At 35.2% G+C, this 26305-nt stretch overlaps 2 protein-coding genes across 4 annotated transcripts in view; both read left to right on the top strand.

The window, feature by feature from the left end:
• The window catches only part of LOC111060337 (acetylcholinesterase), a 517878-nt gene that overhangs the window by 171733 nt on the left and 319840 nt on the right, over window positions 1–26305 (top strand). The gene's annotated exons all lie outside the window — the stretch shown is intronic.
• LOC120354094 (uncharacterized protein PF11_0207-like) lies at window positions 22575–24305 on the top strand. Its single transcript, XM_039440334.1, has 2 exons — window positions 22575–22738; window positions 23969–24305. Exons 1-2 carry the CDS (start codon window positions 22575–22577, stop codon window positions 24303–24305), a joined length of 501 nt encoding a protein of 166 aa, XP_039296268.1.

Here is a 26305-nt window from a genome sequence, read left to right as displayed (position 1 = left end):
AATTTCGGTTGTTTAAACTTCAATTTCTAGGAGTGGCCGTAGTCGAGTGGATTAGATGCTGGCTTTGTAATCCAAAGGCACGGGTTCGAATCCCAGCCCGGGCAAGATTTTTTCCCGGGCCACTCCCGTGTTTCGGATGGACACGTTAAACCGTCGGTCTAACAACGGGCTGCCTAAAATGCAGTCGTTGGGCCATGTCAGAGGCCCTGAAGTTGATCAGTTGCGACCTGAAAACTCTGACACCAGACCTCAGCCAGCCAGGTCACTCTATATTATTATTTATTACTTCAATTCCTCAATTAGTGATAAAAAAATAAGATGGAATGGAAAAGACTGAGAAATTGTCAAAAAACCACTGATTCATTGATAATTAGAAAGACCGGTTTCGGTCATTACACCATTGTCAATCTCTGATAAACAGAAAATAAATACAAGAGCAGCAGAATTTATACTAGTAGGCGAGTACTGCTATCGGTCGAGGGCATGAACGCCTGCCATTGGCCTAGCTAGACAGTCTCCTCCCCCTCAACGGTGTGACAAAATGGCGGCTTAAGCAACAGAATCGCCATGATAATAAAATTTACTTTTAGTACAAAACTATTGACTAATGTATGCTTTATGTATGCTTTACTTAGTCATGACTAAGCATACATTAGTCAATAGTTTTGTACTAAAAGTAAATTTTATTATCATGGCGATTCTGTTGCTTAAGCCGCCATTTTGTCACACCGTTGAGGGGGAGGAGACTGTCTAGCTAGGCCAATGGCAGGCGTTCATGCCCTCGACCAATAGCAGTACTCGCCTTCTAGTATAAATTCTGCTGCTCTTGTATCTGGTTTTAGTTTATCAAAGGTTGACAATGGTGTAATAACCGAAACTGGTCTTTCTAATTATCAATAAATCAGTGGTTTTTTGACAATTTCTTAGTCTTTTTCATTCAATATGAATAATTACCACAATATCAACTTCTCAACTACACAAAAAGTGAAAAAAGAAATAAGAACCGGAATATTGATATTAATAATATTTTTGTTTTATAAACTTCGAATTTTTCAATTTGAAATAAAAATATAAGACTGAGTACCGGCTGCACAAAAGCCGGTTAAATTATAATCGTGATTGATTCCACCAGAACCAATCAGAGAAGCCTACTCATGAAAAAGGCTTTCTCTGATTAGTTCTGGTGAAATTGATCACGGTTGAAATTTAACCGGCTTTTGTGCAACTGGGCCTGAAAGTTCATTGCCTGAAGCTGTAATCTATCTTTATACTATTTTCTGATTCGAGAAGGATTTCTCGTGGGATATTGTATGAACGGATTTGGAAGGTGTGAATTTCCTGACACCAAGGTAAGTGCCGGAGATACAAATTGGAATGTGTACAAGCACAAGCAAAATTGCCCCAAGCTATCTGGTAGCAGCGTAAACATTGTTTCTACCTCTCTTCATCAATTCTTTCTTCGTATTCTTCTTCTTTCTCTCATTTCTCTACATTAGAGTCTTCTTCTAGTCTCTCTTCTTCATTCTAATCTATCATTTTTTTGGTGCATGAAGGAATCTGATTCTCCTTCTTCTTCTTCTTCTTCATCTTCATCTTCATCTCTTTCTTCTTATTCGTCTTCATCTTTTCCTTCTTCCTCCTCATCTTTTCTCCATCTTCATCTTCATCTTCATCTTTTTCTTCTTATTCGTCTTCATCTTTTCCTTCTTCTTCCTCATCTTTTTCTTCATCTTCATCTTAATCTTCATCTTTTTCTTCTTATTCGTCTTCTTCTTCTTCTTCTTCTTCTTCTTCTTCTTCTTCTTCATCTTCTCTCATCAATCTTGTGTGATTATTAGATAGTCTTCAAATCCCTTTTCTCCATTCAATTAATATTTTATATTATAGTTTTATTTTGTAATCAATTATCTGTTTAGCTCATAATTATCTTTAAACATTCTGAATTATTTTACCCCTTGTTCTATTTCACTACCTCTCTCTCTTTCTGCTCTTGCTAATTCTTCCACTCACTCTCCTCCTTCACCTGCTTCCTCCCATTCCTCTCTTCCTCTCTCACACCATCCTTCTTCCTCCTCGTCCTTCATCTTCTCCTCCTTGTCGATATTTGTCTACTCTTTCTTCCTGTTTTTCTTACACACCTTGTCCTTCTTCATTTTCATATTCATCTTCTCCTCCTTGTTCTTCTTCTTCATCATATTTTTCTTCCACTCCTTGTTCTTCTTCATAATCATATTTTTCTTCCTCCACTTGTTCTTCTCCTTATTCTCTCTCATTTTCTTAATTCTCTGCTTGTCCACTCAGTTTCTTTTTTTCTCCAACATCTTTATTTTCTTCTCCTTCTTTTTCTCTCCCCTCATCATCATCACCATCTTATTTTTCTCCATCATCTTCTTCCCTCTCTCCCTGTTCTACACCTTGTTCTTCTTCTTCTCCAACATCATCATCATCTCCTTCTTCTTTTTCTTCTCCCTCTTCCTCTTTCTCTCCTCGTTCTTCTATTTCCTCTTCCTTTTCTTTTTCTTTGCCATCATCATCATCATCTTCTTCTACTTCTTCTTCATGCCCTTCTTATTCTTCTTCTTCCTCTTTCTCTTCTTGTTCTTCTATATTCTCTTCCTTTTCTTTTTCTTTGCCATCATCATCTTCTTCCACTTCGTCTTCATTCACCTCCTCTTTCTCTTCATCACCATCTTCTTCCACTTAGGAGAAAGAGGAAGAGAGAGAGAACAGAGAATCTGAACTGGCATTGTTTGTTCAGTTGAAAGTGTCTCCCTGGCATCTCACAACATAACAGCAACGCCTTAGGCTATCAACCCTGATAGGATAAAAATGTATCCCATGTATTCAAACCCACCATGCCACACAGAAAAGTTGCCCATGTATTCAAACCCACCAACCCACACATAAATGTATCCCATGTATACAAACCCACCATGCCACACATAAATGTCTCCCATGTATTCAAGCCTAGCGTGCCACACATGAATGTATCCCATGTATTTCAATCCACCTTAACACACACACACCAAACAAATGTATCCCATCCCATGCATTCAAGCACGGCTTGCCATACAGAGTCACAACATAAGGGACAAGCAGCTTATCGACGGAAACCCGTTCGGAAAATTCAGGAAAATTCCTTCATCCGGGGCCGGAAAAGCGTTATCGATGGAAAAAATCCCGGAGCTATAGTGAGGTTCACGTTATTATGGCAGTGGAGAAAGATAGGAGAACAACGTTGCCGATCCGCTGTCTTGTCAATGCCTTCTGTAGACTGTAGCCGATACAGGTAGTTTATTAATGTTCATTCTCGTTTAAAATAATCAATTATATTCTATTAAGCAAGAAATTATATTTTTAAATAATTTCATAATAAAAATGGATTATTTTGTCAATTAATTAATAATTCTACATTGTTAAATGACGATCTGGCAACAGAGCAAAGCGAGAAAGAGATAGCGCTATCCCCTGTATTGAATGATTTATTTATTATTTTACAAAGGCGACTATCTAGAAGTATTTTAAGCCTAGGTGATGATGATGGGATGAATGATAATTCAATGAAGGTAGAGTTATGAATGAAAAAAAAATTATAGGCTATGCTATCCACTTGAATTGATGACAAGGATAGCAATACTATTGCTAATCAAACACTGCCATTATAACGTGGACCTCACTATAGTTTAATCCAGTTCAAACTGTCAGTAATCTCTATGGAAAATCATCAGTGCTCCTTATTCAACCAAGTATGAAATTCTAAGATGAAACCTTCTGTAGTGAGATCCACGCAACGTTGCCAAATCGTTCCTACAATATATAAATACAATGAATCGAAAACAAAGTCAATCTCAATCATGGAAATTTATTATTTGATCTTTGAAGAATATACTTTTTTGACGAATAAAATATAATTGATTTTTCCAAACAAGAATGAACAGTTAATATCACATCAGGTATACCGGTATATTAACTATATCCTCTATAGAAGGTAGTGACAAGGCAGAGAATCGGCAACCCTGTTCACCTATCTTTCTCCACTTCCATTATAACGTGGACCTCACAATAGCTTGTTCACTCTTATAACATGTACGCTACATTCAAAAACTCAGACCAGCTTTTCGCTTTTTTTTTGCCAAACAATGTTTGTGACATTGACAAACTTTTAGCCATAATGTGTCACATTGTGACGTCACGAACCGTCTGATGTCACGATTCTGTTGCGACAACATGTTACAACTTGGTTTACATGTTGCAATAGGTTACAAAGGTTACATCACTCAAAATATGATCCAAAGTTCAGAGTCATGTAGCTGTCTGAAATTTTCTGCGAAATTTCAGTTTGGTTTTATGTTTTGAATTTTGTTTGTATGAAATTGAATCATCGTCGAGCTTGAAGTGAGATCCACTTTAAACTGTGGTCTTTCCATCCATCCAATGCAAAAATTCTATTTATTTATCTTTATTTTTATTTATTTGTTAGGCTATATACCACAATAATCACGATATCAAATCAAAGATTGAAAAACGTTCTTCATATGAATCCATGAAGCCATTTAAATGTTTCAAAATTTGGCTAATTTGAACATAAACAATTCAAATTTGAAACAAAGATCGTCGTCTTCCTACAAGGATTAGGCAATTTGCCTGTTCCGACTTCAAATCATCATCACATCCATCTTTCACGGGGTCTGCCCACACTTCTCCACCAAACCGGGTTATACAACATGACTGCCCTGGGAATCCTGTCGCTCTCCATCCTTTCAACATGCTCTTTCCAGTTTTGCCGATTTTCTTCAATCTTCTGCCATATGGAGGTTATGCTGAGCTCGCTTCCTATATCGACATTATGAAGCCTATCTTCCCTTGTGCAACCTTTTACTGCTTTTAAAAACCTCATTCCGGCAGCCTGTAACCTACTCCATATTTCTTCTTAGGTATCCATGAAATAAAGATCAGGAAATTAACTAGAAAATGAATTAGCTGATTATCCAAAGAATTTGACTATAAAAACTTCATCAATGAGAATGAAGAGTTAAGGCTGGTTTCCGAGCTCAGGATTTAGGTAAGTTTTTGATTTTAAACAACTGGAGTCAGAAAATTGGCTTTCCGAAACGGGGCGGAATTTTCATGATAATCTTTATTCTCTCATTTTTATAATATTGGAAACGTTTTCCCTTGACAAAATGAAAAATCACTAAATAATTCAAAATAGCTAAAGCTTATTTATTAATAATATTTATGCAATAAAATTTTTTCTCTCAATTTTTTCTGTGTTCAATTTTCTAGTTTTTCGAAATTTAATTATTCAAACGTGGACTTCGACTACATCCCGTTTCTGAAAGTCAATTTTCTAATTGCAGCAGTTTTAAGTCTAGAACTTAGCTAAATGCCGAGCTCGGAAACCGGTCTCTAATGTAATTTGAATAACGTCAGTATAATATTGTGATGTAGCTACATGAATCAGCGGTGTTTCACAAATAATATTATTGTCTACTGTGTGATAAGATTTTGAAATAATATCCTCTCATCAATACACGACAAGAGAGAGTTAAAGCTGGAGTTGAAATTCTTTATTCATGTATGTTACAATACGGTGAGAGAGAGATAAAAAATAGAAAAATTGCCTTTATTAAGAGCGGAATTATGTCTCTAGGTCGTCTCTGTCACACAATCCTCATCCATTCCAATGTCGACTCTTGGAGATTGATTGATTGATTGATTGAGTACTTTATTTATGTAGATGACAATATATTTATACTGGCCTATACACTTATATACAATAGCTTACAATACAGCAAAATTATAGATGAATTTACATAATATAGACTAAGAAAATAATTATTGAACTGTATATGATATGAAAAAGCAATTTGTAATAATTATAATAACTGTAGATAATTATATTGTTATGCATCTACATAAATTGGCGGAGATTTGGACATATCAATGTCCATTCATCGGAAAGAACATTCAAAATATCCTTCCCACTAACTCTCTACCAGAGAGAGAGAGAGAAAATAAATGAATAATTGCCTTTATTAAGAACGGAATTATGTCTCTAGGTCCTCTCTGTCACACAATCCTCATCCATTCCAATGTCGACTCTTAGAGATGGTGTGTGAGTGTGATAAAGTGAAAAAAATAGAGAGAGTGATATAGATCAGATTAGAATAGAGTTCTCTATTTATGTGAATTTCAGTATAATACAGGCTTATACACTAATTCAAGTTGAATGACAGTACCTATCTATTGCTAATAAATTATTCAACGAATTTTGCAATGTATAAAAAAGAAGACTGTTCGATTGACTCTATGCCTCTATCAGGGCGGAATTGAGACTCCAGTCACCAGGTTCTCTCTGTCACACAATCCTAATAAAGACAGGGAAAGAAAGAATAAGATAAATAAGAGAGAGTGATTGAGTGAATTTATTGATTATTTGCCATTATCAGGGCGGAGTTAGGACTCCAGGTCCTCTCTGCCACACAACCCTAAGAGAGTTAGGATTATTATTTATTCATATGGCTTTTATCGGCAGAGAGATCGTTTTGGATGTTCTGCCTCGCCGTATTACCCAATGTCATCTCCTATCAACACTCAAGTTTATAGGTTATATATTAGGTTCTTCATGTTTTCTCACTAAAAATTTGCACTCTCACTTCCTGAGTTCCTATTTTATAAATTTTAAAATGAAGAAAACTATATTCAAACACGAAATCACATTTAAAAAGCAAAAACTATAAAAATTTTGATGAAATAGAGATAGAGAGAGTGAGTGACAGTGAGAGAGGGAGTGAGTGACAGAGAATGGAAGAGAGGGAGAGAGCGAGTGAGAGAGTGACTGAGAATGATAAAGAACTCAGAAAGAAGCGAAGAGCATTACAACGCGATACCGCTGAATAGAAGTTGATTTTGGGCTTGAGCCAGAACTTTTGAATAGGCCTTCTTGCCTCGTGGGCTATGTATGTATGTAAGGCCAGGCTATGTAAGGCTATGTAAGGCTGAATTGCTCTGCCAGGCACGTATCAGCTTGGCAAGCCAACCAGCGAACCCGTTACATCTTATCTAGATCTCCGTTTCATCTGGCTCAATACCCGTTCGGTCACATCATACCCTTCCTCTTCACAGCATTACAGTCATCATATATGAACAAATAAATACGTAGAAGTTGACGATATATGTGAATTTTTATTCCAATATACATATCTGAGAGTGCTATAGTCATATACCAACACTCATGCACACATACCCATATTATGTGAACGAATATATACATATAGGAGAAATTTATAGTTATAATACACTCCATTCATAAACACATACCCATTATCTGTGAACAGATATCCTATACTATTAAACGAGCAACTTCTGTTTATATGTTTAGATATTTGGATTTTTGATGTTTGGATTTCACCGGATATCGAAAACGGCTCTAACGATTCTCACTAAATTCAGAACATAGTAGGTTTATAATATAAAGATTCGATTGCACTAGATCTCATCTCTGAGAAAACTTGCTGAAGGACATTAAAAGGATAATTATAATAATAGTAATAATTCGTTTATTTTCACTGCATTTTTACAATAATTGGTAATACAAATACATACATTAAACATAATGGTTGAACATTATAATTGGTAATACAAATACATACCTTAAGCATAATAATTTGACCATAGATAATAATATTAAGCAATTATTATTCATCCTTGGGGAAAACAGCTGATAATAATTATTTCGTCGTCTGTTGGTGATGGAAGTGAGTGAGCGAGTTCATGTGTGTGGGACTGTGTCAAAATTGTGACTCAACTGTTAAACTTTTGTAATCATTCAATCAGGTGCTATGTGCCGGTTGCAAAAAAGCCAGGTTATTTTCAATCCTGATTAATTCCAGTAGATTCATCTTTTTGAAATGGTCTTCTCTGATTTGGTTCACGTGAAGTTAATCAGGATTAAAATTTAACCGGCTTTTGTGCAAATGGGCCTTTGTGAGGAGAATTTTTGCATTCCTCTGGGAATTAATCTCAGTTTACTGTTATCAGATGGAACATCTCTGTATGAATGTAATTATATTATAATTCCTCTTTGCGTGATAAATTTTTTATGCTTTTTCTACTCCAGAGCGAAGCTCGGTCCCCTGATATTATACATTTATGAGATCACAATAGTCACTATACTCACACTCACGCACACATATTATGATCACATAAATGATTACGATGTACTCACTCAATAACATATGTGTGGCCTGAGTGATATTAGATTGAGATATGTGTGAACCACAAGATTGACCCAATAATAGATCATGTTATCAATCTATACTATAATAAAGGAGAGGAATCCTCTCTTTATCATAATATGGGATTAATATTTCCACTTGAATACTACCTATATGTGCATATACTTGAGTGGCATTCAACAGACAATGAAAACTAGTAGTTATGTGAACAGTAGACCTCGCGCTCAGTAGGTTACATTGACCTGTTGTTATGTTTTCTCAAAAATTAATAAATAATTTATCAATTTAAAATGTCTATAAAATTCCTAAATAAACATAGAGCTTTCTGTCCTATCGTACCGTGACGTGTTGTTCCGGAATGTGAGTGTGAGCGCTGTTTATCAGGTCTGGCTGCCGTCGATACGCCAATCCAATCAACCCATCAGAGAACATTCTGTGTTGTCGTGTTGGCGAAAAATCGGTGTGTTGAAATTGACAAAATAAACTACCATAATGCTAATCTCCTACAAACTTCATTTCTCACTTTTCATGATTTTAGAAATCAATTTCTGTTCAATAATAAGTTATTTGTTGCAATTTTAATCATCAGATTAAAAAATAAATATTTCCTATCAATAACTCCAAAGTAGAATCATGGCCTCAGCTTATGGAAAGACTAAGTTAGTATACAACTGTCTACTAACGTTGATGGAAAGATACATTTTCAAGATGTTCGATGTTTTTGAACGAGTAGTATTATAGTCCACTAGACAGCTGATTTATGTTGGATAATTCTAAGGTCTGATTCTCACAGTAATATTGACGTTCGAAAGAGACTCCTTCTCCTTTTGTATCATCCTTAAAATGCAAAATTTCAAAAAACCCTATGTTTACGTCGACGCGAAATTCAAAAAGGAATATACCTGTCTAATTTCATGAAAATCTATTGCTGCGTTTCGCTGTAAATAAACATAAATATAAACATAAAGAGAATTGCAAAACCGTCGACTTGAATCTTAGACCTCACTTCGCTCGGTCAATAAATGAAAGGAATCCTTTCTTTATTATAGTATAGATTATTATTATAACTTGAATACTATATGTGCACATACTCGAGTAATATTCAACTGAAAACTGGAAATTACCAATTGAAACACTGTTTCAGATATTCAGAGGATGTCAACGTCTGGTTTTTCAATATTTGCACTCAACTCATGCGGGTGATAAGGGTAGCTGTCCACTCCATATTTACTTCTTGGTCAGATTCGGAATTCCAATGGTTAAGAGATAATTATGAGTGAATTATAGATTGAAATCAGCTGACAATTTTCAACTGGATGGAACCATAGGGCAACAATGCCTTCTTATCATTTCCACTGACTAATTAACGTGAATACAGTCACTCTCGTGACGTAGCCTAATCCAAGCTATATTAAAGTAAACGTTATAATGATAGTGTTTGCTAAACATTGGTGTTGCTATCCTTGCCTTTTACAGAGGATGTTTATGGACATATTTTCAATTCAACAAGATTTCATTACATCAAGTTTTCAGTTTGTCAAGTTTTAAAATGTACCCTTGTGGAGCATGGGTTTCCTGCTAGTAGAATTATAAAAATACATTTATTTTTTGCACTCGATAACAAGATAATAGCATGAAAAATACAGTTGTCATGATTTCACAATAAAAGAATCAAATAAATTTTCCGGTCTTTCATCATTTATCACAAGTCATCTAATTGGCGCTGGTTGATAACCCCGGGTCATTGTAGTATACAAGTATGTGAATGTGTTTATCAAGTTACATCATAGAGAAACAATAGCATATAAGTAGATATCCCATGGTATAGGGTGTTTATGTCGCAACTTTTACTGTTTTCTCAAGCTGATAGTCCACGTAGTTCTTTCCTGTGAAGCTTCATGATGCTGGTAGTCTCTCATATTGTGCCGTTCATACACTCTCACCCGGTCAAAACAGTAAAAATCGACAATAATCGACAGTAATCGGCTTGAGATAGCAGTAAAAGTTGCGACATAAACGCCCTATACCATGGGATATCTACTTATATGCTATTGTTTCTCTATGGTTACATGTATATCACTCAAGTCATATTCAATCAATTCCACATAAGGCAACAAATTCCATTGAAATAAGAATAAAATCAAGCACACATTCCATATTTTCTATTTTATTAATGCACACTAGATGATATATGAAAAGTGTAAGGGTAAGCATTCCTGACCGGCAATTATAGGAGGTACCGGGTTCGATTCCCGGGCTGGCAAGTAATTTTTGAATAGTAGCGCTCATCGAATTTGCATCTAGCTGTTTACCCTGTTTCAATATTTTCAGTAGCAGAAGTTTTTGTGGTGATTTACAGCATTTAATTGGATTTTTTGCTTGGTAATAGTTTAATAAAAAAAAAAAAAAAAAATAAATATAAAATAACTACATGATGTTATTACTGTTCCACTATGTCATGTATCACACACTCAACAATTAATATATCACTGAGCTTCTCAGTTCAGATTAAGATTCTGGAAAACTAATATCATTGTTTTGAATTAATTTTTTTTATAAAATGAATTCCACTCATATAAATAATTACCACAATTCATTATACTTTCACGAAAACTCAAAAAGTTGAATGGTATCATTCAACAAAATGGCATCGCTGAAATGAAGTTTGAAGCTTCAGTCGAAGAGAGAATTGTGGGCGTGGCTTTCTATTGAGCAGGCGATGAGGGGAAGTGTACTCGCTCCTGATTGGTCGACGTCGGAATAGGCTTCCACCAGTTACATCAGAGGCGGGCTCACTGTAAACAGACTGCTTTCTCACCAACACTTTATCAAAAGTTTTTATCATCATCAGTCTCATTACCCACGCACAAGCCTAGAGCTCATGTGGGCATCATCATCAGCTTAGAATATAATACTGTGAGGATTGTTGGATGGGGAGCTGTATTGATTCAGATAGGATGTGTAATTTCTCATTGATTCATTTATAGTGAGGTCCATGTTATAATTGACCGAGCGAAGTGAGGTCTAAGATTCAAGTCGACGGTTTGACATTTCTCTTAATGTTTATATGTTTATATGTTGCGCATTTATGGCGAAACGCGGTAATAGATTTTCATGAAATTTTACAGGTATGTTCCTTTTTTGATTGCGCGTCGACGTATATACAAGGTTTTTGGAAATTTTGCATTTCAAGGATAATATAAAAGGGAAAAGAAGCCTCCTTCATACCCCAATATTAGAGTGAAAATCAGACTATAGAATTTTTTATCATTAATCAGCTGACAAGTGATTACACAGATGTGTGGAGAAGCCAGTCTATTGCTGTATTTCCATAAGCTCTATAGTTTCAATCAGGTACTTGTGGATAAGAATACTGCGTGAGGTCCACTGTTCACAGAACTACTAGTCGTAATATTTTATTGACATTGGAGCAGCTATCCTTGTCTATCATTTGAAAAGCAGATATCTCTATCTTTTTCCAACTCTACAAAGTTGCTACATCGTTTTTCGATATATAGAAATATGATTGATCGACAAATATTCAATCTCAATCAAGGAAATAAATTATCCAATCATTGGAAAAAATATTTGTCTGGATGAATGAATCTATAACTGACTATTCTAAACAAGAATAAACATTCAATATCACATCACATATACTGATATCAGTAGTTATCCTCTATAGAAGTCAGTGGCAAGGTAGATAATCGGCAACGCTGTTCTCCTATCTTTCTCCACTGTCATTATAACGTGGACCTCAGTATGAAAGATTAAGTTGAATTCGATCGCGATAGCAGATAACTTTATAAGGAGAGCTTTTCCACACTGCTACGATAGAGATAAGGATATAATGGAATTGTCTGCCTTCTTCTGGTTCTTCTTTTTCCTCTTCTTCTTCTTCTTCTTCTCCTCCTCCTTTTCCTCCTCCTTCGTCTTGTACATCTTCTTCTCCTCCTCCTCCTCCTCCTTCTTCTTTTTCTTCTCTCCCTCTTCTTCTTCTGAAAACCTCAATTTCAGCGAGACTCGAAGCCTGGAAACCTCAATATCGGCTTTCTTTTAATGTGAGATGCACTTCCTTATGTCAGTATTATTTGAGCCTGAAAAGTTGAGGCTAGTATATATGGCATTCTGACAGCCCATTTGATCAGTATTTCTGGTCTTTCTTTCTCTCCATAGTTTTATTTTTATTTCTCTTCCTCCGCTAGTGATCTGTACTGTTTTTTTTATTTCTACTTTTCCCTTCATTCTCTTTCCTCTTGTTCATCATTCAATCCTCATTTCTCTTTTTTTTCTTTCTAGCAATTTTCTTCATCGTTCCCTAGCAGTTATATTCTCCATTTCTCTCATCAAATTCCAGTAATACGCTTGCCTCCCACCTGTTGTCATATAGAAAATATAGCAAAAGAATATATACCATGGTATAGGGCTTTTATGTTTCAAAATTTGGATATCACTGTTATATCAAGCCTATAATCCTAGTAGTTCTTACAGAAAAATTATGAAGGAAAGATAGCATGAGAAAATATCTCATGGCATTGGGAATTCATGTTTCAAATATCACTGTTAACTCAATCCAATAGTCCTAGTAGTTCTTTTTCGTGAAGGTATGTGACGCTGGTAGTCTCTCATACTGTGCTGGTCTCACACGTCTGACCAAACAAAACAGTAATGATTGACAGTAGTCGACAGTAATGAGCTTGATTTAACAAGAATATCGGATTAAAATTTGGAATATGATTGACCTATACCATGGAATATCTACTATTTTTATCAGAGTTAGTTCATTGCGATATTCTTTTCTTTATGCTTCTACTCTGTATTTTGTTCTCACGATTCATGATATTCCATTATTATCCAAAATACGTACCTTATTATATAATAATAATTAATATAGTATCCTACACATACTTCTAGTGATCCACTTTCAATTCTGTTTCTCATTTCTACTTATCAGGCACCTTGTTCCTTCCCCTTCTTCTTTTTCCTCCTTCTTCTTCTTCCTCCTCCTCCTTTTTTCTTATTCACACTCTTTCTTCTCCCTCCTTCTCGTTCACCACTTTCATCTCTTTTTTCTCATCATCTCTGACCTCCCAGCCTATCTGTTCCCCTCCTCAACAACTCCACTCACTCTCTCTTTCTCCAATTACTCTGCAAAATATCACACTCTCTTCACCATCTCTTTCTCAAATGCTCTCTATTTTTGGTCGTAATATGAAATGAACTGTGAAAAGCCATTGCTTACTCAAACTGGATATACCCTTACCGTCTATATATATATATATGTACATAAAACGTCTAACAGCCATCTACATAGCCATCTATATATAGCTATATTCAATGTACATAGTGAGATTTAATTCAAATTATCAGCAGAATTCCTTACGAATAACAACCAATGCTTATCGTTCAACCAATGCTGAGAATTTGCTATGAATCTCCCAAAAGCTGTAGAATAACAGCACTGTTAATAGCCCCTATCATTTCTATAGCAATAAAGGTTTATGACGTTCTTCCAATACAATTTTATAGCAACTGATAAGACTTTGAATTGAACCCATAGTCTCACTGTTCGGTTATTTCTGTGTTTTCATGAGTTTTTCGATTTTAAATAACTATTCATCAAATGCTTCTCACTTTATTTCTTCTCTATTCCTCTTTACGTCTCTATTCCACTCTCTCACTCTTTCTCTCTTTCACTATTTCTCTCTTTTACTATTTTCCTCTTCCTCTCTACTTCTCTCTTCCTCACTCCCTCTCTCTTCCTCTCTTTCTTCATTTTTGGTAGAGAGTTAGTGGGGAGGATATTTTTAATATTCTTTCCGAAGAATGGACAATGATATGTCCAAAGCTCCGCCAATTTATGTAGATGCATAACAATATAATTATTATCTATAGTTATTATATTACAAATTGCTTTTTCATATCATATACAGTTCAATAATTATTTTCTTAGTCTATATCATGTAAATTCATCTATAATTTTGCTGTATTGTAAGCTATTGTATATAAGTGTATAAGACAGTATATATTGTAATCTACATAAATAAAGTACTCAATCAATCAATCAATCAATCAATCTCCCTCCCGGTCGTGTGTTGATGGGGAGGATATTATTTTATATCCTTCTTAGAGAATCGACAATTATTTGTTGAAACACCGCCGATTTATGAAGTTACATCACATTATTATAATATCGTTATTCTAATTGCATTCAATATTTATTCTCATTGATTATTTATCTATACTTTGTAAAAGAATTATTCGTAGAATAATTAGCATTACCGTCATCTAATATAAATTATTGTATAACCCAGTAAATATTGTAACATACATAAATAAAGAAATCTAATCTAATCTCTCACATTCTCTCTTCTCATCAACAAATAACTATACATCGAAAGCTTCTCTCTTCAATTCTTCTCTCTTCATCTTTCCTTCTCTCTTCCTCTCTCTCTCTTCCACTCTTTCTCTCTTCCTCTTTCTACCTCTCTCATTCTCTCTCCTCATCAAATTCTCTCTCATCTCATTTTATTTACTCTCTTCTCTATTCGAATTGCATTACAATTATACAGATGGAAATTACTGAGTTATTGAAATCCCAATGAATTAATTATTATTACTTTAATTATCCAGAGTTTGTGAGTTTGGTGTAAGGGTAAGCATTCCCTTAATGACTATGTTTTGATATAGTTGTTCTGAATAGTGAGTTGTGTTATTCTGGCTTTAAATTTTGTCAAATTACGCAAAAATATTCAAATTAATGGTGATTTAAGTGTGATGTTTTTGTTTTTCATTCTGTTTTTAACCGTCAAAATTTAAAATTTTTAGTTTCCGTTGTTTTTTAATGAGAATGGACTAAATTTTAAAAAAGTGAAACCATAACCCTATTTTTGACTTTTAAAATGTTATCTAAATTTGGGAGAGAAATAGTACAAAGATTATCCTTTAGTTTTTCTCTCCCAATCAGTGCTACTTTGTAAAAATTATAAATACATATTCCTGATTCCTGACCGGCAATTAGGAGGTACTGGGTTCGATTCCCGGGCTGACAAATAATTTTTGAATAGTAGCGCTCACCCAATTTCCAACTAGCTGTTTACCCTGTTGTCAATATTTGCAGTAGCAGAAGTCTTCGGGGTGAATTTCAGCATTTAATTAAGATTTTTGTTTAATAATAATATGCACAACAATTACTTCATTTTGTCTGACATTGCGAATGCCAAGTGCATGCTGCACGTGGTTCTATACAATCATAGACATGAATTTCTACGCATTTCTCCAATTTCGCATCATAAATTATTCATATTATTTCTCGATCGATGTACACTTTAGTGAAGTCCACGTTATAATGGCAGTATTTGACCAACATTGGTGTTGCTATCCTTGTTCATCATTCGACAAAACAGATAGCGCTATTCTCCTCTAGCTCTGCAGCGTTGTCAGATAGTTTTTCAACGATTTAGAAGTATTTTTAATTGGCAGAATATCTAATCTCAATCATAGGAATGTATTATTCAATCATCAAACAACTTATTTCCTTATGGAAATGTTTTATTTTATCATTGAAAGATATTCTCGAAGAATGAATATTATTGATTATTTCAAACAAAAATGAACAATTAAAAAGACTAAGAAATTGTCAAAAAAAACCACTGATTTATTGATAATTAGAAAGACCGGTTTCGGTTATTACACCATTGTCAATCTCTGATAAACTAAAACTGTCATTATAACGTTTTAGTTTATCAGAGATTGACAATGGTGTAATAACCGAAACCGGTCTTTCTAATTATCAATAAATCAGTGGTTTTTTGACAATTTCTTAGTCTTTTTCATTCAATATGAATAATTACCACAATATCAACTTCTCAACTACACAAAAAATGAACAATTAATATTACATCCCATTTATACCGATATCTGTTATCCTCTATAGGAGGCAGTGGCAAGGCAGAGAATCCGATAGGCGATGTATACCGTAACCGATGTTATGTCAATACAGCTATAGTGAGGTCCACGTTATAATGACAGTATTTGATCAACTTTGGTTTTGCTATCCTTGTCTATCATTTAACAAAGCCGGTTGTACTATCCTTTTCTAGGTCCACAACGATGTCAATTATGTTTTTGACAGTGTAGAAATATAATTAATTAGAGCAGAGAATCGGCATCACTATTCTTCTATCTTTATCCACTGCCATTATAACGTGGACCTCACTATAACGTGGAACCTTCAGCCAATGAGAGCTTGTTGTGGGCGGGGCCTTCTACTGAGCAGGTGATGTGGGAAGTGTACTCGCACCTGATTGGTCGACGTTCAAATAGGCTTCCACTAATAGAATTGGTGGAAGGGGTTTCTGAAACAGACTGCTTGCTTCTGATCATGTATCATTACAGTATAAATATATCACGCTAGTTGATGAATGATAGTATTACGATCACCTTGCGATATCAATGTTGTACTGAACTTTCTTTAACTTTCTTATTCTTTTTATTCCAGGTAAGCAGAGAATGATTGTACATATCAGCAATTATCTATTCGTGAGTAGACGACCATTGATCAATATCCTGTATAATCTGTGTATAAATAATATTGAAAAATAAGCACTCATTATTCAAGATAATATTGACTTTAGAATATCATATAACACATTCAATAATATATCAATAGGTGTCAATACAATCATACCATTTTCTGTATTCTTGAAATAATTTGTGCATTTTTTTTTTGTAACACATCAATTTTGTGACACAGTATCTCACTCTCAATGGTTACACAAAAGGATGTACAAGAAATAGAAAACAAGAGGAAGATAGGTGCTGTGAGATACAAAGAGATATTTATATGAAGATAGTTTGCAAGAGAGGAAGACATTAATATGAAGATAAGTAGGAAGAGGGATAGAAAAACAAGGAAAGAATGAGTGGAAGAGAGAAAGTAGGAGTGAGAGAGACAAAATTATGCATCAAAGCATGTAGAAGTGGGAAAAAGCAAGAGAAAGATAGAAAAAGAGATGCAGTGATATAGAATATGGAGATAGAGAGTAAGAGAGATAGACAGAATGGTTATTCTCTGAACTCTTGAACTCATTTATGCAATTATTAGAGGCACGTGCATACAATGCACTATCAGTTCTCATGCAATAATGGTGCAACCATGTAAAGCTCAGAGAAAGAGAGAGAGAGAAAGAAAGTGGAAGAAAGAAAGTTGAAGTGAGAGACTTAGTGAGGAAGGTGAGAGACAGAGATTCAAGTATTTGTATTTCAATTTGAATTTAGAGAGAGAGAGTGAGAGAAAATTATTAAAATAGAGGAAAAGCGACACAGAAACAGAAAGAGAGATAGTGATTGAGATATAGATAGAGAGATGCAGAGATTTGAATCCTAATTGAGGGAAAGGGTGAGTGAGAGAAAGACAGATCAAGAGGGAAAAGTGAGATAGATAGAGAGGAAGAGATCTAGAGACTTAGATTCAAATTTGGAGTGAGAGAGAGAGTGACTGAGTTTGAGATGGGTAGAGATCGAGAGAAAGACGAGAGAGAGAGAGAGAGTTTGAGAGAGGCAAATAGCGTATCGTAGGGTACTTTCATTTTATCGATTACAACCGCGGGGTCAAAGTGTATAGTGGTTGTTTCACAAAGGTACTCAGCGCCACCAACTTACCCCACTTTCCCACAATTTGACCCCCTTTCTGCCCCATTTCCCCCCAATTTGTGCCTCCTAGAACCTCTTCCAAGCTCTTTCCCTACTCTCACTACATACCTCTCATTAGCTCCATCTTTGTTTAGCACGAGAATCTTATCTGTCCCATTCTAATGGAGATATCTGTGAAACATGTTTTTCTATTTATTCATCTGTTACAAGAATGTCAATGATGTGATTCATTTATTTTATTTCTTGTATTTATAAAATAAAATTATAGTACCCTTTATTTAATTCTATCCACTGACCTCCTACAAAAGTGTATATTCTCAAGTTTTTACCACAAGAAAATGTGTGCTATCCTCTTAAACCTGAAATATTTATCTGAAAACATTGGGCGATAAAATACTAAGGTAATCCTTGAGTGATTCTTTCTCCCAAATTCAGTTGAGGAAATATTCCGAAATGTAGGTTAGGACATACAGGAATAACACTTACATTGTTAGGATACATACATCTCGGGCATAAGCTAGTTATGCTATTTTTACTTTCCTTGCCCTATTACCATAGGTAAGGAAAGTATTGCTTTCCGAAAAAAATTAAGGTACCCCAATTTCTAAATTTCTATACGTTTCAAGGTCCCCTTAGTTCAAAAAAGTGGTTTTTGGGTATTGGTCTGTATGTGTGTGTGAGTGTATGAGTGTATGTGCGTCTGTGTACACGATATCTCATCTCCCAATCAACGGAATGATTTGAAATTTGGAACTTAAGGTCCTTACAATGTAAGGATCCGACACGAACAATTTCGATCAAATGCAATTTAAGATGGCGGCTAAAATGGAGAAAATGTTACCAAAAACAGGGTTTTTGCGATTTTCTCGAAAACGGCTCCAACGATTTTGATCAAATTCATACCTTGAAAAGTCATTAATAAGCTCTATCGACTGCTACAAGTCCCATATCTGTAAAAATTCCAGGAGCACCGCCTCCTCCATGCAAAGTTTGATTTTAGATTCCCAGTTATCAGGCTTCAGATACAATTTAAACAAATAAATTCAAGTGGAAAAGATTCAGCATATAAATCTCTACAATTTATGTTCAGTAACATTTTCACCTAAAATTGAAATTTGCTCGAAATGCGAGAAAAAAAGATTATTCAATTGCAAACTGTTGTCAACTGTTGATTCTATTAAATCATTCACTTAGAAGAGATAGCACAACGTTAGTAGACGAAAGGTTGATCACTCACAGGTGTATGATTCAAAGTGGTGGAGGGAACGCCAGCGTGACGTCACGTGTAGTAAAAATGTTCTAGAGTAACCACATTGAGCATACAGTTTATTCACTGTATCTTCAAATATATCGTCGTTTAATCTCCTCAAGATTGACCTAGAACTTTAAAATTATCCATACTTATAGCGAATGAATCACCGATTCTAATGATGTTGTTAAATATTTCAAGTTCATTTAACTTTTATGAATAAAATGAAGTTGAAAGTTTTTCATGAATCTAAAAACGTGACACGAAAAAGTTAATAAGCTGGAAAAGCGTTAGTAGACAATGTTATACTATTATAATTTCAGATTAACCCTTAAAAAATCTTGATAAACCAATGCATCGCAATAAACCGATAAACCGATCCCAATAAATCCGATGAATTTCATTCATTGTAAATGCACTGAACACATGCTGGTATCGAGCACATGTTCTACGAGAATCAAAAAATCTTATCTTCGAAATTCACAAGCTGATGTATAGCCAAACTACAAAATATAAACACGAACTAGAAGATGAAGAAACCTTAAGGGTTTGAAAGGGAAGGTTAGAAGGTGGGGTTTTTGCTTTTATATGGCAAAATGCTTGTATTATTCAAATGTTTTAATAATTATTGTAAAGCAGAAACAGAAAGCTTGCATGTCAGAAAATGTTTGTGTTATTTAATTTGACTATAAAACACCATATGATTTTCAAGAATGCGATATTCTGCCTACTCTGTACTACAGCCTACGTCACGGCTGCAGTTCCCCCACTCCAATTGCATTTCAACGAAAATACTATAGATGAGTGACCAACCTTCTGTCTACTAACAGCAGACTTCGTGTGTCTTCTGCGCTATTGTCCTGTCACCAGCTGTCTCAGATCTTAGAATAGCATATCAACATTTGATATGCGCGGGAACACTAGCGTCAGTTGATCAATTTTCATAACGGCAAGGAAAGTTGTGTGAGTGCGCCACAACAGATTTTTCCGTTATGGTAAAGCTATGTCTCGTTCATCTTCAGAGCAAATACTTTTAAACATATTTCGAACATACATCGTCACGATATAGCTCATGATAATTCAGTCTTGTTCATGATGGAAAACTATGAAACTTCAGTTCATCCATTGATGACCCAATAGTCCTAAGATTATGAGAGCAGTAAAAATAATATAGTTTTCAAACACTATAATTGTAAATTGATTTTGAACTACTTACAAGATTAGAAAGGATATCATTATCCGCTTTGTTGATTGATAGACAAGGATAGCAACACCCAACGTTAGTAGACACCCAACTTTCTCTTAACTTTGAGCAACACAAATGTTCTTCAACATAGCAAATTTTATGTCAATTCTCTATTATTCTCTATCCTTCTGGTAGAGAGTTAGTGGGGAGGATATTTTTAATATTCTTTCCGAAGAATGGACATTGATATGTCCAAAGCTCCGCCAATTTATGTAGATGCATAACAATATAATTATTATCTATAGTTACTATATTACAAATTGTTTTTTCATATCATATACAGTTCAATAATTATTTTCTTAGTTTATATTATGTAAATTCATCTATAATTTTGCTGTATTGTAGCTATTGTATATAAGTGTATAAGCCAGTATATATTGTAATCTACATAAATAAAGTACTCAATCAATCAATCAATCCTTCTGGTAGAGAGTTAGTGGAGAGGATATTTTTAATATTTTTTCCGAAGAATGGACATTGATATGTCCAAAGCTCCGCCAATTTATGTAGATGCATAACAATATGATTATTATCTATAGTTATTATATTACAAATTGCTTTTTCATATCATATACAGTTCAATAATTATTTTCTTAGTCTATATTATGTAAATTCATCTATAATTTTGCTGTATTGTAAGCTATTGTATATAAGTGTATAAGCCAGTATATATTGTAATCTACATAAATAAAGTACTCAATCAATGAATCAATTCTGCGGTATTATCTATGAATAATTAAGTAAACTACGAACTATTTTCAAAACCCAGCTATATTTTGGATTCCATCCCAACGTTGGATGACGTCACGTAATTGAAATTGTCACATTAGCGATCCAAACAAGTATTGCCAACACAACGAGTCAGCCTTGATAAAACAGACGATTAATCACTTACCTGTGTTTGTTGTGGGCCCAAACTGTTTCTTTCTCCACCTCCTCCTCCTCTTCCTCCTTCTCCTCACCAATCAACACTTCCGCCTCCTCATCCGGAAAAACAGAGGAGGCAGAAAAGCAAGAGGAAAAACGATTATATATAGTTTTCCGGGAAATCGATAATGAAAAGCTGAAAAAGGCTGCTGCCCAAGAAAACAACTTAATTGTGTGATCGCAGAGCAACACTATTTCCTTCCTCGTCATCTCCTTCCTCTTCTTCTTCTTCTTCTTCTTCTTCTCTTCTTCTTCTTCTTCTTCTTCTTCTTCTTCTTCTTCTCTTCTTCTTCTTCTTCTTCTTCTTCTTCTTCTTCTTCTTCTTCTCTTCTTCTTCTTCTTCTTCTTCTTCTTCTTCTTCTACTTCTTCTTCTTCTTCTTCTTCTTCTTCTTCTTCTTCTTCTTCTTCTTCTTCTTCTTCTTCTTCTTCTTCTTCTTCTTCTTCTTCTTCATTAACTCCTTCTTCTTCCTCACCTTCTTCTCTCACTTCTCCTCCTCCTTCTTCTTCGTCTTCTTCTCCGTCTTCTTCTTCTCATTCTTTCTCAAATTCTTCTCCTACTTCTCCTCCTCCTCCTTCTTCTTGATCTTCTTCTTGATCTTTTACTTGTTGTTCTTGTTTTTCTTCTTGTTCTTCTCCCTTGTTTCCTCTTCTTCCTCACTTCTTCTTCTTCCCCCTTCTCAACCCACGTTCATTCGTTTATTCAAAGAAAAGTTTAGTTGGGGCAACATTCCTTGCGTATCTTTTCCCACTTCTTCTTCTTTTTCTTCAGTTTTCGTTTTTTGTTCTCCATCTGTTGTCGTTCTGTCTCAGTCCGTAAAGTTTCTTTTTCTGTCTTAAATTTGTCTGTGAACTGATGAACTGTGACTGGGACTATTTGGAATGATTCCGTTGGTATTTGTTGAGTCTATAGCGAACTTCACGCTATAAAGTCAGCACCCGATTAACATTGGTGTTGCTATCCTTGTCTGTCACTCGAAAAAGAAGATAGCTCTGTCCTTTTCAAGTCGCACACTGTAACACTCTTGAAGGAGTAGAGAGATAAAGAGTAAGACCCGGTTGCTCAAAAGCCGGTTAAATTTTAACAGTGATAATTCTACAAGAAACAGTTTGGAAACAGTTTCCAAATCGTTTGTATAGATTATGTTATCATACCCATTTCAAATATTGTGATTCAATATTCTAATTCAAATTCCCTGTTCGACCAATACCTTATCATCAACATGAAACTTTATGTGATCACTAATAACTCAAGATAACATGATAAAAAGCAAGCAGCCTGTTCGAGAAGCCCCTTTCTCACAAATTCTACTAGTGAAGGCATATTTGAACATTGACCAATCAGGAGCGAGCACACTTCTCATCATCGCCTGCTCAGTACAAGGCCACGCCCACAACAACCTCTCATTGGCTGAAGCTTCCAGGTTGCAAATGCCAGTAGAGGATTATATAGTGTTCTTGTTACAATCAAATCAAAATCGAATTTAATCAGATCAATTCATTTTACAGATTGTTACATGCAGAATGAGAATTACACTTATTATTTATTTATTCGTTGATATAATTACAAATCATATAAATATGATTGGGATAGAACAACAGGCATAGCCCAAAACTATTCTGTTCCCAAATTTCTATAAATGATAAAATGTCCGAAAAAATAAGATATATAAGGAAACTCACTACTGAACGATAATATTATGAGAATATTATATTATCAAGAAAGAAGAAATTAAGAGTATGAGTAAGCTAGTAGAATATGAAATGAAATCTTAGAGAGAAAGAGAGTATAGAGAAGGAGTAGAGAGATAAAGAGTAAGACTCGGTTGCTCAAAAGCCGGTTAAATTTTAACCGTGATTAATTCTACGAGAACCGATCAGAGAAGGCCTCTTTGATAAGACAACTTCTTTGATTAGTTTTCTCACGATTAATCACGATTAAAATTCAACCGGCTTTTGTGCAACCGGCACTAAGAGAGTAAAAGATAATAGATCAGTTTACAGCAGAGAATCAATCCTATCAGGCCGGACTAAGGATGCATTCTCTGGTCTCCTTAAGGATGAAAGAAGGTTGAATTTCCCGGTGTCCAGTTCCTGACGAAGCGTATTGTTTTCCTAAGATCAGGAAACTGGTGATCAAGAAAAGCGCTCCTTGAGGGTCCTCCTCAAGGATGAAGTAAAGCTGGCATTTACAAAGGAAATAGGTGAGAGAAGAGGAAGAGGTCGGGATAGAGGAAGAGGTAGAGAAAGAGATAGAGGTAGAGGTTGAGGAAGAGGTAGAAGAAGAGGTAAATTGAGAGGTAGTGAAAGAGGATGAGGTAGAGGAAGAGGTAGATGAAGAGATTGTGGAAGAGAAAGAGGTAGAGGAAGAGGTAGATGGAGATTGATTGATTGATTGATTGATTGAGTACTTTATTTATGTAGATAACAATATATACTGGCTTATACACTTATATACAATAGCTTACAATACAGCAAAATTATAGATGAATTTACATAATATAGACTAAGAAAATAGTTATTGAACTGTATAATATGATATGAAAAAGTAATTTTAATATAATAACTATAGATAATTATATTGTTATGCATCTACATAAATTGGCGGAGCTTTGGACATATCAATGTACATTCTTCGGAAAGAATATTCGGAGAGATATTCTATATCTCGGAGAGATAGAGGAAGAGGAAGAGTTAGTTGAAGAGGTAGATAAAGAGATAGAGGACGAGGAAGAGGTAGAGGAAGAGGTAAATGGAGTGATAAAGGAAAAGGAAGAGGTAGAGGAAGAGGTAGATGAAGAGATAGAGGAAGAGGAAGACGTAGGGAAAGAGGTAAATGGAGCGATAGAGGAAAAGGAAGAGGTGGAGGAAGAGGTAGATGAAGATATAGAGGAAGAGGAAGACGTAGAGAAAGAAGTAAATGGAGCGATAGAGGAAAAGGAAGAGGTAGAGGAAGAGGTAGATGAAGAGATAGAGGAGGAGGTAAATTAAGAGGTAGTGAAAGAGGTATAGGTGGAGGTGGAGATAGAGATAGAGAGTTAGAGATAACCTCTTGAGGATTCATCGATATTTGAGATTCACTGTGAAGACGATACTCCTTCTCAGTATAGTGAGGTCCCCGTTATAATCGCTGTATTTGATCAACATTGGTGTTGCTATCCTTGTCTATCATTCGACAGATAGTGCTATCCTCTTCTAGCACCGCATATCTTCATGTAAACCTGGATTAGAGATGAACGTAGTTGATTCATAAGAGCCTATACGTGAAGAGATTACAAATCGTGGAATAATTAATTCCGAAACTCTAATATCAGTGTTCAATTTAGCAATGTCAATTAGATTCGATTTGATATTATTCGAAAGATTTAATCGTATATTGTATTATTCATTACAATTGATTGATTGATTGTCTTTTGATTCATACAAACAAGTACTTCATCGAAATGATAGGGAGAGAAAGAATAAGGTAACATTGTGATATTCCTCTCCCAAATTTAGGTAAGGTTACCTAGGTCTTGTAGTTGTTCACTTTACAAAATTTTCAGTTCTTAATTAATTTCACAAAATAGATTTTTAAATTTAGATGCAATACAATACAATACTTTATTGTAAGATACATGGATGAAGAACTATTCTAATTTAAATATCCTCTCTTCTCTCATACAATCTTACTTTCTCACACTCTTTCTCTTTCCTTCCTCATACTTCTTCTCTTGTAATATCCAGTCACTCACTCACTCTCTCTCTTTTTTCTTCCTCATCATCCCTATCTTCCAATGTTTAGCCACCATCTCTCACTCTATTTTCCACTCTATCTCACTCTCTCTAACATTCTCTGTTTCTTTCTCTCTGTATTATCTTCCTCATACTTCTTTTCTCCCAATTCCGTGTGTCTCTCTCCGTCTTATCTCACCTCGCACTCACTCACTCTCTCTTTCTTCCTCATACTCCCTCTCTCTTTATTCTTCACTCTCTCTGAAATTCTCTGTTTCTTATCTCTGTATTATCTTCCTCATACTTCTTTTCTCCTAATTTGGTGTCTCTCTCCTTCTCTTATCCCTCCCCACCCTCTCTCTTTTCCTCCTCATACTCCCCACACTCATACTCTCTCTAACAGTGACTGTTTCTCTCTCTCTCTGTATCACCTTCCTCATACTTCTTTTCTCCTAATTTCGTGTCTCACCCTCTCTCTTCCCTCTCCTTACTCTCACTCTCACTCTCTCTTTCTTCCTCATACTCTCTATCTTCCAATGTCCAGCCTTCAACTCTCACTCTCTCTAACATTCTCTGTTTCTTTCTCTCTGTATTATCTTCCTAATACTTCATTTCTCCTAATTTCGTGTCTCTCTCTCCCTCTTCCCCTCCTTACTCACTCACTCTCACTCTCTCTCTCTTTCTTTCTCATACTCTCTATCTTCTGATGTTCAGCCTATCACTCTCTCTCTCTGTTTATTTCTCACTCACTCCAACTCTCTCTAACATTTTCTGTTCCTTTCCCTCTGTATTATCTTCCGAATACTTCTTTTCTCCTAATTTCCAGTCTCTCACTCTCTCTCTCTTTCTTCCTCATACTCTCTATCTTCTAATGTTCAGCCTCTCTCTCTTTTTCTCTCTATTTTTCACTCTCTCTAACTCCCTCTAACTGTCACTGTTTCTCTCTCTCTCTGTATTATCTTCCTCATATTTCTTCTCTCCTAATTTCCAGTCTCTTCTCTATTTTTCACTCTCTCTTACTCTCTCTAACATTCTCTGTTTCTTTCTCTCCGTATTATCTTCCTCATACTTCTTCTCTCCCAATTTCTAGTCACTCACTCTCTGTATTATCTTCCTCATATTAATTTCTTCTCTCCTAATTTCCAGTCTCTCTCTCTCTCTCTATTTTTCACTCTCTCTCTAACTCCCTCTAACTGTCTCTGTTTCTTTCTCTCTGTATTATCTTCCTCATACTTCTTCTCTCCCAATTACTAGTCACTCACTCTCTCTCTCTAACT

The sequence above is a fragment of the Nilaparvata lugens genome, chromosome 13 (assembly GCF_014356525.2).
Source record: "Nilaparvata lugens isolate BPH chromosome 13, ASM1435652v1, whole genome shotgun sequence".
Classification (NCBI taxonomy): Eukaryota; Metazoa; Arthropoda; class Insecta; order Hemiptera; family Delphacidae; genus Nilaparvata; species Nilaparvata lugens.
The sequence above is the reverse complement of the archived record's forward strand: the minus strand, read 5'-3'. Positions and strand labels throughout refer to the sequence as shown.

Bases quoted from the DNA above. Each gene is read 5' to 3' on its own strand.
- LOC120354094 (XM_039440334.1), top strand. From the start codon at position 22,575: ATGATAAAAAGCAAGCAGCCTGTTCGAGAAGCCCCTTTCTCACAAATT. The intron at 22,739-23,968 runs GTTGCAAATGCC...GAATATTCGGAG, and splicing joins TCATTGGCTGAAGCTTCCAG to AGATATTCTATATCTCGGAG.